The sequence below is a fragment of the Podarcis liolepis genome (assembly GCF_965112155.1).
Source record: "Podarcis liolepis genome assembly, chromosome: 1".
Lineage (NCBI taxonomy): Eukaryota > Metazoa > Chordata > Lepidosauria > Squamata > Lacertidae > Podarcis > Podarcis liolepis.
The window spans coordinates 11,020,294-11,033,189 of NC_139554.1; the positions used below are offsets into that span (position 1 = coordinate 11,020,294).

General features: G+C 45.6%; 1 protein-coding gene across 2 annotated transcripts in view; it reads left to right on the forward strand.

The window, feature by feature from the left end:
- MTHFD1 (methylenetetrahydrofolate dehydrogenase, cyclohydrolase and formyltetrahydrofolate synthetase 1) overlaps window positions 1-12,896 on the forward strand; it is a 73,855-nt gene that overhangs the window by 47,453 nt on the left and 13,506 nt on the right. For both annotated transcript variants that reach the window (XR_014529215.1, XM_083517449.1), the window contains exons 22-26: window positions 2,395-2,436; window positions 4,729-4,829; window positions 7,389-7,566; window positions 11,434-11,541; window positions 12,728-12,880. Coding sequence is in view for 1 of the 2 variants with exons in the window: in XM_083517449.1 (XP_083373575.1) it covers window positions 2,395-2,436; window positions 4,729-4,829; window positions 7,389-7,566; window positions 11,434-11,541; window positions 12,728-12,880 (582 nt within the window). In the remaining variant the exon portion in view is untranslated. The remainder of the gene's footprint in view (window positions 1-2,394; window positions 2,437-4,728; window positions 4,830-7,388; window positions 7,567-11,433; window positions 11,542-12,727; window positions 12,881-12,896) is intronic.

Genomic DNA, 12,896 nt, shown 5'->3' on the forward strand with positions numbered 1-12,896 from the left:
CATATGATAGAATAAAAACCCAACTAGTCTAAAATAGTAATAGATGGGCCCTTTAGCACTTTTATTGTTGTTATTTTAGACTCATTGGGTTTTTATTCTATCACGTGTTGAAAACTCTTAATAAGATTTATATTTTTTAAAAAAACTGGAGGGCACCAGATGGCCTTATCCTTCCCCAAAGTGTGCAGTGATGTTGAGGAATCTGGCTCCACTTTCCAGCTGCCCTTACTGGGTAGCCAGTGCTCTCAATTCCTCTCCAATCTCCCTCGGTTTCTTTTTCTGATTCTGATCCTCTCCTTGCCCCTTACCATCCGTCATGATGTTTATTCTCTTTCTTCATTGGAAAAGCAAAAAAACAAAACACGTTTTGCTCTTTCCCCCGCCCCCTCTATACAGTCCTCTGCTTGCTTCTTATTTAAAATTTCAAAATGACAGCTTCTGTCAGTATATAAGTGAAGGTTAACGTTATGAAGGCGTCGGGCTTTTAATTTGCATTGCTCCTTTCCCCTTGTGGCCCTTGCTGTTTAGATAAGCAAAGCCTCCTTGCAGAGACTTGTCTCTGATGAATTAGGTTTACATTGGCCGCGTTGGCGGAGCAGCCAGACTGCCATGTTTCAGAAGCAAATCTCCATTTTGGGTAGGCAGCAATGCTCTGCTTTTCTGTTTCTTGCAGATTCCTCAGGCTTTGCGGCATAAGCAAGAGGCAGTTTCTCTAGCTGCCCCCCTTTTTTCTTTCTGTAGCCTAATCCCTGATAAGTATTCTGAATATTTTCCATATTTAGCTTCTCCTTACAGAGATGTCAAGCAGAATTACTGGCCTTCTGTGTCAAAGAGTGTTTGCTTTTTTGCCAGTCTTAGAAATACCTTACTTCCTTTTTTATCTTTTGAGTTCAAAGTGATCTTATTTTTTAACAGACTGTGTGTGTGTGTGTGTGTGTAGCTAAAGATGAAGTAAAAAGTGTGAGAGAGATTTGCACACACACAAACACACACCGTGCCTCCTGGTGACTGGCAAACAACCTCCTCTTTGCTTAGCTTGGAACAGGAGCTAAGATGAGTTCTTCTCCAGAAAAATATTAAGAGTCTGCAGGAGGAAGGGGGAAGGTCAAATTCATTCCCTCAGCATTGCCCACTGCTTCTTTGCTAATGAGATCTTTTGTGTGCCGCTGGCTATCGTCTTCACAGTCTGGTGTCTCTCCTCCTTTGGCCTCAGAGCCTTGTGTTGAGAGGTAATGATACGTCCCTGGAGGCAGCCATCTATTCTTTGCGAATTCGTCAAAGGGAAACAATTGCTGCTTGGTTCATTATGTTAATGTGCAGGACTCCTAGACGTGAGCCAAAATTCACAACCTTTGCTATGTCCTTGTAGAAGAACTCCCCTTCTCTCTCGAAGTGGGGACCTTTCCTAAAAGTCTAATTTGTGCCCACTCCACCTCTGGCCCACTTCATCCTGCTTGTGAGGAACCTGAAGGAGCGTCTCCACCCCCATCGTTCAGTCCAGATACTGAGGTCCAGTGCCGAGGGCCTTCTGGCGGTTCCCTCACTGCGAGAAGTCAAGTTACAGGGAACCAGGCAGAGGGCCTTCTCGGTAGTGGCACCCGCCCTGTGGAACGCCCTCCCACCAGATGTCAAAGAGAAGAACAACTACCAGACTTTTAGTTACAGATAGGTAGCCGTGTTGGTCTGCCATAGTCAAAATAAAAAAATTCCTTCCAGTAGCACCTAAAAGACCAACTAAGTTAGTTCTTGGTATGAGCTTTCGTGTGCATGCACACTTCTTCAGATACACTGAAACAGAAGTTGCCAGATCCTTCTATATAGTGAGAAGGTGGGGAGGGGTATTACTCAGAAGGGTGGTGGGAATGGGTGATTGGCAGATAGCTGAGATGAGCCTGTTGACTCTTAACGACTGCAATAGGTCTTACAGGAAAAGGCAAGGGGTGAGAAGGTGAAAAATGTCTTAGTCATGTATAATGAGATAAGAATCCAATGTCTCTGTTCAGACCAGGTTTGAAGACTTTTAGAAGACATCTGAAGGCAGCTCTGTTTAGGGAAGCTTTTAATGTTTAATAGGTTATTGTATTTTGGTGTTCTGTTGGAAGCCGCCCAGAGTGGCTGGGGAAACCCAGCCAGATGGACGGGGTATAAATAATAAATTATTATTATTATTAACCTTCTAAGCACCTTCAGCAGGAAGCCCACTTCACAGTCCATTGTTACTGGTTCACAGCGAGTTGGGAGTTCCTACTCTCTCCCTATACAATTTATTTTTTTCTTCTATTTTTTAAACTTCTCAACAGGGCTAAACAGGCTCCCAGGTAAACGCCAGGGTTGGGAATGAAATTGGAGTTCATAGGGAATGCCACCTCCAATGCCTGTTTTTGCTCTTTGCAGGTCGCTGCCGGAGTTCCCTTGCCAAAGGAGTACACTGAAGAGGTAACAATAATCTGCCAACTCTATTTACTGTTCCCTGATCTAATAACAATTTTGCAAGACACAAGGCAGCCTCTGTGCCCTCAATACGTGCCCTTAAATGCAGTACATATACTTACGCTCTGAAAAGTGCTGCTTCCCGTCTCCGCTCTGAGGAATAAAGATTGCTCATTTTGAGCCAAGATTCAGGGACCCAGTTCTTACATCATAATCCCAGGCCAGTAAACCATGGTTTGTTGGTCCCCAAATGATCTGTGTGGCCACACCTCCTTCCCTCATGTACCTGATGCCAGCACTTCTAGCCTAGGTTGTTGGAAACCACAGTTTTCTGTGATGTCCAAACAGAGAAACCATGGCTTTAAGCCCTGTTAAAGACCAGGATAAGGGACACGGGTGGCGCTGTGGTTAAACCACAGAGCCTAGGACTTGCTGCTCAGAAGGTCGGCGGTTTGAATCCCCGCGACGGGGTGAGCTCCTGTTGCTTGGTCCCTGCTCCTGCCAACCTAGCAGTTTGAAAGCACGTCAAAGTGCAAGTAGATAAATAGGTACTGCTCTGGTGGGAAGGTAAACAGTGTTTCCGTGCGCTGCTCTGGTTCGCCAGAAGCGGCTTAGTCATGCTGGCCACCTGACCTGGAAGCTGTACGCCGGCTCCCTCGGCCAATAAAGTGAGATGAGCGCCACAACCCCAGAGTCAGCCACGACTGGACCTAATGATCAGGGGTCCCTTTACCTTTAAAGACCAGGATATGAAATCAGTTTGTAAGCAGCTATTAAGCCATACGTTTCTCTAAACCTCGGTTGCTTTGTCTAACTTTGCTTCCCCCGTGTTTTTTGTATCTTGCCACGCGTCAGGAATGACGTGGCCAGATTCACACATAGCATCGAGCTATAAATGAAATGAACTGAGTGTCGTAATCCAACAAGAAACCATCAGGATTGTGGTTTGTTGGCAGTAAACAGTAATTCAGCCACTTGGCAGGGTTCACATACAACACGAAGCTATAGTTTAATAAACCACGGCTTGGCGTTATGTGTGAACCAAGCCAGTGGCAGTCTGATATTGAATGTAAGCAAGAATATATGGTAAAGACTCAAGCTGCTTCAGGTGAGGAAATTAATCCTGAAAAGGGGGTGAGTCAAAGCTTCAGAGGAAATTTAAATTACTTAAGTATTAAGAGATCACTCTGTAGCTTGGCCAGAATCCCCATCCGCTGCAGTTCAGGTTAGGAAGTTGAAAAGGAGAGTTTTTCTCTTAGACATTTTGTTTGCTGAGAAAGCAGAATGTAGGGTGCTCTCAGCGCACAAAATGCCTAAGAGAAAAACTCTCCTTTTCGACTTCCTAACCTGAGCTGCAGTGCTTCATTTTTATAATGACACTTTGGGCTTGCAGTGCTCACTGCTCGTTTAATCCACAGGTCTACTTAAAAATTTCCATGCCAATAGTTTTATCTCTCTATAACGTCTCTGTTGCTGCAGCTGTGCTTTTTTTTTTTTTTTAAAGTAAAGTGCCTGGGAGGTAGCTGAATTCAGGTCAGGAAAATGGTAGACTAGGGCTAAGGGTAGCTTCTGGCTGTTTGGTTGAGGATTATGTGTTTGTATTTTAGATAAGCCCAAGCCACTGGGTGCTTTACAATAAGGCAAGTAGTTAAAAATCCACAAAGTCCCCAAGATAACAATCCGTTAAAAACTCCTAACAAATCACAGAAGAGCAATTAATTACTAACAGAAGCAGCGGCAATCAGAGTTTGCTTCCATACACCCTCCAAAAAAATATGCATCTTGGCTAGCCATCTAAAACAAAGCATTTACCTTTCCCACCAATATAAGCACCTGAGGCAGCTTACAGCAAATGAAGTTGCAGTGCGCAGTTTACCACGAGAAAAAGCAACGTTAGATAGAGCAGTTGATAAAGCAGCTTAAAATCCTTCACAATTGGACGTTAACTTTCTTAACTGGCCAAGAAGATGGACAGATTCATACAGACTCTCTCGAGAGGTTGTGGACTCTCCTTCCATCAAGGTTTTTAAGCGGAGGTTGGGTGGCCATCTCGCCATGGATGCTTTAGTTGAGATTTTTGCATTGCAGCGGGTTATACTAGATGACCCTGGAGTCCCTTCCAGCTCTGCAATTCTACTGTTCTATTATTTAAGTGATCCTGAGAATATGCTTCCGAAAGAAGAGGCTAAAGATGCCGTAACAGCTGTACTGGGAGCTGGCAAGTTGCAAAAAGCTACCTAGCACTTGTTCATCCCCAAACAAACTCTCTCCTTTTTCCCCCCTTTCCTTTTCGTACAGAACCTCCCACTTTTGGAGAAAGGGTGCAGCAACCTGCGTAAGCAAATCCAAAACGCCAGGACCTTTGGCATCCCAGTCGTCGTAGCTGTCAATGCATTCAAGTAAGTAAGAGAGCTAAAAGTTCCTGCCTATCCATGCAGGAAAATAAAGCGGTAAAGGAGACTCGCACTACTTCAGACTGCTGTTTTGGAACTGCAATGAAATAGTAGCATATGATTGCAGGGCTGTTGTCACTTGGGGCTGCCACTGGAGATGGTTCGGAAACTTCAGCTAGTGCTCAGCGTGGCAGGCAGGTGCTTAAAGAACATAGGGAGGTGGGATCTCTTAACACCAGTTCTGTCCCACTGGCTGCCATTTGGTTTCCAAACTGAACTCAAAGTGCTGCTTTTGACGTTTAAAGCCCTGTATGGCTCAGGACGCCCCCATACCTAGAGGGCCCCCTTTTCCCATATGAACTTGTCTGGACAGTGCAATCAACATCTGAAACCCTTCTCAGTGTCTTATCTCTTGAGTATGGAGATTGGTGACTGGAGACAAGGTCTTCTCGATAATGGCCTGCCTCCCCGGCCCCATCTGTAAAATGGAGGGTAATCATGCTGTCTCACTGTACAGGCTTTTTGTAAGGATGGCAACAAGATAATGCACATGATGTGCTTTGAATGCTGGAAAGCACCATTTATATGGATATTGTTGTTGTTGTTATTTAGTCGTTTATTCGTGTCCGACTCTTTGTGACCCCATGGACCAGAGCACACCAAGCACTCCTGTCTTCCACTGCCTCCCGCAGTTTGGTCAAACTCATGCTGGTAGCTTTGAGAACACTGTCCAACCATCTCGTCCTCTGTCGTCCCCTTCTCCTTGTGCCCTCCATCTTTCCCAACATCAGGGCTTTTCCAGGGAGTCTTCTCTTCTCATGAGGTGGCCAAAGTATTGGAGCCTCAGCTTCACGATCTGTCCTTCCAGTGAGCACTCAGGGCTGATTGCCTTAAGAATGGAGAGGTTTGATCTTCTTGCAGTCCATGGGACTCTCAAGAGTCTCCTCCAGCACCATAATTCAAAAGCATAAATTCTTCGGTGATCAGCCTTCTTTATGGTCCAGCTCTCACTTCCGTACATCACTCCTGGGAAAACCATAGCTTTAACTATACGGACCTTTGTTGGCAACGTGCTTATTATTATTATGATTATTAACACCTCCCCCAGTGGCTCAGTGCAACCAGAAGGCTGGTGGTTCGAACCCACCCAGGGACGGCGATGCACAGAATTCCTGCATTGCAGGGGGTTGGACTAGATGACCCTTGGGTCCCTTCCAACTCAACAATTCTTCGATATTAATTATTATTATTATTATTACTACTACTATTATTATTATACCAAGTAACATAGGAAAGGGTGCATTCAGATGAGGTGTTTCCCCTGATAAGGCCTTGGTGGTCCTGATACATCCAAAGGCAGGCATGGCCAAACTTGGCCCTCCAGCTGTTTTGGGACTACAACTCCCATTATCCCTAGGTAACTGGTCCAGTGGTCAGGAATGATGGGAACTGTAGTCCCAAAACAGCTGGAGGGCCATGTTTGGCTGTGCCTTCCTTTAGGAAACCACCACGTATGGGTGGCCGCTTGAAAGGTGGCAAGCTACCCACACAATATCTTGTTTGTGAGCCCAAATTAAAGCTCTCCTGCTCCTCCCTGGTCCCCGCCCCTCCTTCCATGCCATCCGTGAGTCATCCTGCATGTGTCTTTCTTAAATGTGATGTGCATCCACATGAGACGTTGCTCTGAAGTGCATTTGAGAAATGTTCTGTGGCAGCTCTCTGCTCTCGTCTCGTTTTCAACCTTGAATAAAAGAAAATGCCTTCGCTAATCAGGCAGTGATTTTTCATTCCTGCCAGCTGAATCGTGGGAGGTGGTGGTTGGGATGTCATGAGGATTAAGCACTTAATGGTTTTCAGTGAGCATTAATAGTCAAAATTAAATCTCCCTATGCTTCTCCCTCTTTGGTTTACATCACCATTGGCTCAGTATAGTGATAGCATCTCTTAGGTAAAGCTCAAGACGCGGGTGGTGCTGTGGTCTAAACCACTGAGCCTCTTGGGCTTGCCAATTGGAAGGTCGGCGGTTCGAACCCCCACGACGGGGTGAGCTCCCATTGCTCTGTCCCAGCTCCTGCCAACCTAGTAGTTCAAAAGCACACCAGTGCAAGTAGATAAATAGGTACCGCTGTGGCAGGAAGGTAAACAATGTTTCTGTGTGCTCTGGTTTCCGTCATGCTGTTCTGTTGTGCCAGAAGTGATTTAGTCATGCTGGCCACATGACCCGGAAAGCTTGTTGTTTAGTCATTTAGTCGTGTCCGACTGTTTGTGACCCCATGGACCAGGGCACGCCAGGCACTCCTGTCTTCCACTGCCTCACGCAGTTTGGTCACACTCATGTTGGTAGCTTTGAGAACACTGTCCAACCATCTCGTCCTCTGTCGTCCCCTTCCAAATGCCTGTTCCCTTGGCCTGAGATTTTTATCTATCCTGATACCAGATAAAAGTAAAGGGTGTGCAGGAAGAGGCACTGGATTTTCCTGCTGTTTGCTAAGGTGCATTGACCCAAGGAAAACCATCCACTTGTTCCCCCCAGTGATAACTCTCCATCAATGGATATCTTTGCAGATCTGATACGGAGGCAGAGCTACAGCTGGTCATCCGGTTGGCTAAGGAAGTGGGCGCTTTTGATGCTGTGAAATGCACCCACTGGGCCGAAGCAGGGAGAGGAGCCGTGGCTCTGGCCGAAGCTGTACAGAGAGCATCGCTGGCCCCCAGCAACTTCAAGTTTTTGTACAATGTGGAGGTAAGGATTCTCACTGAACCCTGTGTGACTCCTCTTCCTCCTTTGTGACCTTCATTGAGTTATAATGCAGAAAAAGGTATTTTGAGGAAAGGAGTCTGCAGCTGGGCTAGCAACGATTCTGGTCCTTGGGTGAGAAACACAGGGATATAAGCAGCAACTCCATCTCAGTGTCGCCTTCTCTGGCTGACAGCAGCTGTCCAGGGGGGTCAGACAAGGGCCTCTCCTAGCCTGAAGATCCCAGGGACTGACATGCACTTTCTTCATATAAATTTTAAACCTTCCACTAAACTCAGGAGCTGCTCGTATTGAGTTTGCAAAAAGAAGAAAACAACCCATGCAAACATATAGCTTACAAATTGCCACAATGAGAGTTGTTCCAGCGAAAATGAATCTTGTTATTTTTACAGGAGCTTTTCACGTTACAAATCTTGCTCCTCCGATTTCCAGTACAGCCGTACCTTGGTTTTCAATCAGCCTAATTCTCGAATGTTTCGGCTCCCAAACACCGCAAAACTGGAAGTGACTGTTCCGGTTTGCGAACTATTTTTGGAAGCCGAACGTCCGACGGGGCTTCCACGGCTTCCGATTGGCTGCAGGAGCTTCCTGCAACCAATCAGAAGCTGCGCTTTGGTTTTCAAACATTTTGGAAGTTGAACGGACTTCCGGAACGGATTCAGTTCTGCTTCCAAGGTACGACTGTATGTATCTGTTTCACATTATTCACTTCTTCAGTTATACATCTGCAAAAATATGTGTACACAATAAGCTCCCATCAATTACCAGTTTTCTTCATTCATAAACCCAAAGACCCTAGCCTTTGTTGCTCACCTATTTTAATAGTCCCCCCCCCCCTTAGAATTTTTCTTTAACTCTTTGGAGTAGGGAATCTTTGTCGCTTTGGCTGCTGCTGCGCTAAAGATCCCAAATATCTGGGCCATTGGCTGTGCTTGCGGAGCCGGATGGGAGCTTGCATTTCCACAGCATCTGGTTCCCCACACCTGCTCTGGGGGAACATAGCGATAAGCTTGTGGGAGACTTGGGAAAGACTGGCTGATTTGGGAGGGTGAATGGCTTAGGGCCTCAAAATTATCATAAATGCTCTTGCAGGCTCTCTTTCCACGGCTAGCCAAGCCAGGTACCCAGCAATCCCCTCTGTCGCTCTCAGGCTAAATCTAATTCCTTGCCCTTGAGTCAGCGGCATAATCAAATTGCTTTCTAATGTCCCTGGGAAGACACAGAATTTTTTGTTCCGAATGCCCAGAATCTGATTGGCATTCTCAAAGCGATGGGGAATAATGTGGTCGTGTTGTTGTTGTTTTTTTAAAAAAAGTGACTTAATGAATGATGGATGGCTTAAAAGGAGAATGAAGTTTGCTGGGCCAAAGTGTTCTGAGTTCCCTTCCACTGTTTCCTCCCTCCGCTTTGCAATGAATTTTGGTTCCCTCTGTGAATCAAGAGGCTCCCCTCCCCTTCCGCACTCATAGAATCATAGAATCATAGAGTTGGAATAGACCACAAGGGCCATCGAGTCCAACCCCCTGCCAAGCAGGAAACACCATCAGAGCACTCCTGACATATGGTTGTCAAGCCTCTGCTTAAAGACCTCCAAAGGAGGAGACTCCACCACACTCCTTGGCAGCAAATTCCACTGTCAAACAGCTCTTACTGTCAGGAAGTTCTTCCTAATGTTTAGGTGAAATCTTCTTTCCTGTAGTTTGGATCCATTGCTCTGTGTCCGCTTCTCTGGAGCAGCAGAAAACAACCTTTCTCCCTCCTCTATGTGACATCCTTTTATATATTTGAACATGGCTATCATATCACCCCTTAACTTCCTCTTCTCCAGGCTAAACATGCCCAGCTCCCTTAGCCGTTCCTCATAAGGCATCGTTTCCAGGCCTTTGACCATTTTGGTTGCCACTCATACCTTGCAACTCTCCTGGTGTTTCAGCTGCACTTATGGGGCTTTTCTGAAGGCTTGACTGGTTAGGGGAGAGTAAAAATAAGAATGCACACACGCACCTATGTATTTTAACGTTCTATATCCTCTCCAGTCTTACGGATACAGGAATCTGGCCTCTACTGAATCAGGACATTTATTTTACTTATTTTTTAGAATTCCTACACCACCCTTGGTCAAAAAAAGACCACAAGGCGGTTTACAACATAGATCATAATAAACGTGTGTGTGTGTATCCATCCAATAAAAAAAGAAAGAAACTGTCATATAAATACGATGCGTCATAATAAGTAGCACATCGTCATAAATGATACGCAGTGGTTCATAATATCTGATGAGCAATGCATTCTAAGCAGCAGTAACAGACACTGTCAACCTAGCAAATAAACATTTGGGGAACTTCGGGCATAGCCCCCTAGGCCTCTCCACACATGCACCCCCTCTCCTCAGCCCAGTCCCTCACACTCTGCTTTCCGCTCTTAAGCATTCTTGCCTGCCTGAGATGTCCCTTCGACTCTGCCTTCTCGGCAGTGGTGCCCGCCCTGTGGAACGCCCTCCCATCAGATGTCAAGGAAATAAGGAGCTATCCCATTTTTACAAGACATCTGAAGGCAGCCCTGTTTAGGGAAGTAATATTTAATGCTGTATTGTTTTTAACACTCGATTGAGAGCCGCCCAGAGTGGATGGGGAAACTCAGCCAGATGGGCGAGGTATAAATAATAAATTTAAAATTGTTGTTGTTTAATCGTTTAGTCGTGTCCGACCCTTTGTGACCCCATGGACCAGAGCACGCCAGGTACTTCTGTCTTCCACTGCCTCCTGCAGTTTAGTCAAACGCATGCTGGTAGCTTCGAGAACACTATCCAACCATCTCGTCCTCCGTTGTCCCCTTCTCCTTGTGCCCTCCATCTTTCCCAACATCAGGGTCTTTTCCAGGGAGTCTTCTCTTCTCATGAGGTGGCCAAAGTATTGGAGCCTCAGCTTCAGGGATCTGTCCTTCCAGTGAGCACTCAGGGCTGATTGCCTTAAGAATGGAGAGGTTTGATCTTTTTGCAGCTCGTGGGACTCTCAAGAGTCTCCTCCAGCACCATAATTCAAAAGCATCAATTCTTCGGCGATCAGTCTTCTTTATGGTCCAGCTCTCACTTCCATACATCACTACTGGGAAAACCATAGCTTTAACTATACGGACCTTTGTCGGCAAGGTGATGTCTCTGCTTTTTAAGATGCTGTCTAGGTTTGTCATTGCTTTTCTCCCAAGAAGCAGGCGTCTTTACATTTCGTGACTGCTGTCACCATCTGCAGTGATCATGGAGCCCAAGAAAGTAAAATCTCTCACTGCCTCCATTTAAATTTAAAATACATATTAGTAATCACGAAAGCCAAAGGTGGGAATATTTTTCGTTGCCTTTTGGGATCACATTCCTATGGTGGGCAGGGCTAGAAGTGGGTGGAGCAAAGAATGTAAATTATTTACCTTTGCACAGTAAGCTGGTTTCCGCACACCCCTCTCCATCCCGATGGGCAAGAGAAATGAATTATCGAAGTTTAAGGGCACAGTCCATTCAGGCAGAAGCACCCGAGGAGGGTGCAAGGCAGGACCATTGAGAGGTGTGATCTAAGGAGAGGGGTGTGGCTTGGAGAGAGTACAAAGGGCCAAACAGAGAGGTCTGGGGGGCCACATCTGTGTCTGGGCCTGAGGTTCCTCCCCGTCCCCATCACTCAGGGTAAGCCTTCCATTTTCTGGTGCAGCCCCTCGTCAGTAAGTTTTCTGCTTGGGAAAATGATGTGTTCTTGTTGCTTTCAGATTACCATGATTGGCTACGTTCCTTATTGATTTGGCATCCCATGGCGGCAGGGAAGGAATTGGACTGACTCTCTCTCCCCACTCCCTTTCCTGTCTTTCTAGCTTCCAATTCTAGACAAGATAAGAATTATTGCACAGACGATCTACGGGGCAAAGGACGTTGAACTGCTGCCAGAAGCAGAGCAGAAGATTCTTTTGTACACCAAGCAGGTATGCTAGTAAAACATCCTTGCAAGATTGGGCTCTTACGTTTGGATTTTTTTGTGGGCACGTTCTGATTTTTCCTGTGCACGTAGCCTGAGTTGGTCAGCAGCTACCAAGACTGCCTTAATTAATTTCTTAGGAAAGAAGCCTAGAAAATGCTTCTTCAGAAAAAACAGGCTTCATTTTGGCATGTTGCCTATTCTTGCTTTTTCTCTCTCTCTCTGATACGATGCTGATAATTAGGGCTTATTCTTTTTATGAGCTTGTAAACTTAATTTGTATCTTCTCCTATTTCAGTGGGATGTCATTCGGCTTTTCTTGACACCAAATTCAGACTGCCTTAGTTAAGGATGTTAACATTTTGTAGCTTGTATTTGCATTTGTAAATTCTGAAAAAAAAGGTTTTCCCTGCAAAAGCATTCCTTGTTAAAATTCCATAGGCCAATGATATGCAAAGTTGTTTGCACTTTATCGTGTGCGTGTCCATTTAAAAAACATATTTGGAGTTTTTGCTTACTGCTGCTTACTCACCGCTCCTTAATAAACTAAAGTTACGGCACTCGCAACTCCAGTTAAGTATCTCAGTTGAAACTTTGCTTCCAAATCGCTGGGATGAAATTGTTGTGTTGTTGTTGTTTTAGAAAGCCCAAGGTCCATATTGGCTCCTGGCAAAAGCACTTGCAATTAGCAGATTATCTTCATAGAACTGCAAATGGCATCATTAGGGGGTCTTTTAGTTTCCCTTTGGGGTAGCAGTGCTCTGTTGCAGCAGAAATTATACATGAAGGGTTTAGGATTGCAGCCAGATTTAACAGTGCAATCCTATAACACAGGCATAGGCAAACTCGGCCCTCCAGATGTTTTGGGACTACAATTCCCATCATCCCTGACCACTGGTCCTGTTAGCTAGGGATCATGGGAGTTGTAGTCTCAAAACATCTGGAGGGCTGAGTTTGCCTATGCCTGCTATAACACATCTGCTCAAAAGTAAGTCTCCATTGAGTTAATGGAGAATACTCCCAGTTCAGTAGGTTTACAGCAGGCATAGGCAAACTTGGCCTTCCAGGTGTTTTAAATCAAGGCATGACAGAGTTGAGTGCACTTTAATTGGAGCAATTTCATAATGTTTTACTGGCAGCCTGTTCAAAAGTTGTCTTGCTCTTCCTTGTGGTCTCCTCAATCCATCATCCAGGGTTTTGGGAACCTGCCTATCTGCATGGCGAAAACCCACCTGTCGCTGTCTCACGACCCAGAACAGAAAGGGGTGCCCTCTGGTTTCATCCTGCCCATCAGAGACATCCGAGCCAGCGTGGGTGCAGGATTCTTGTATCCGTTAGTAGGAACGGTAAGTGCTACATACT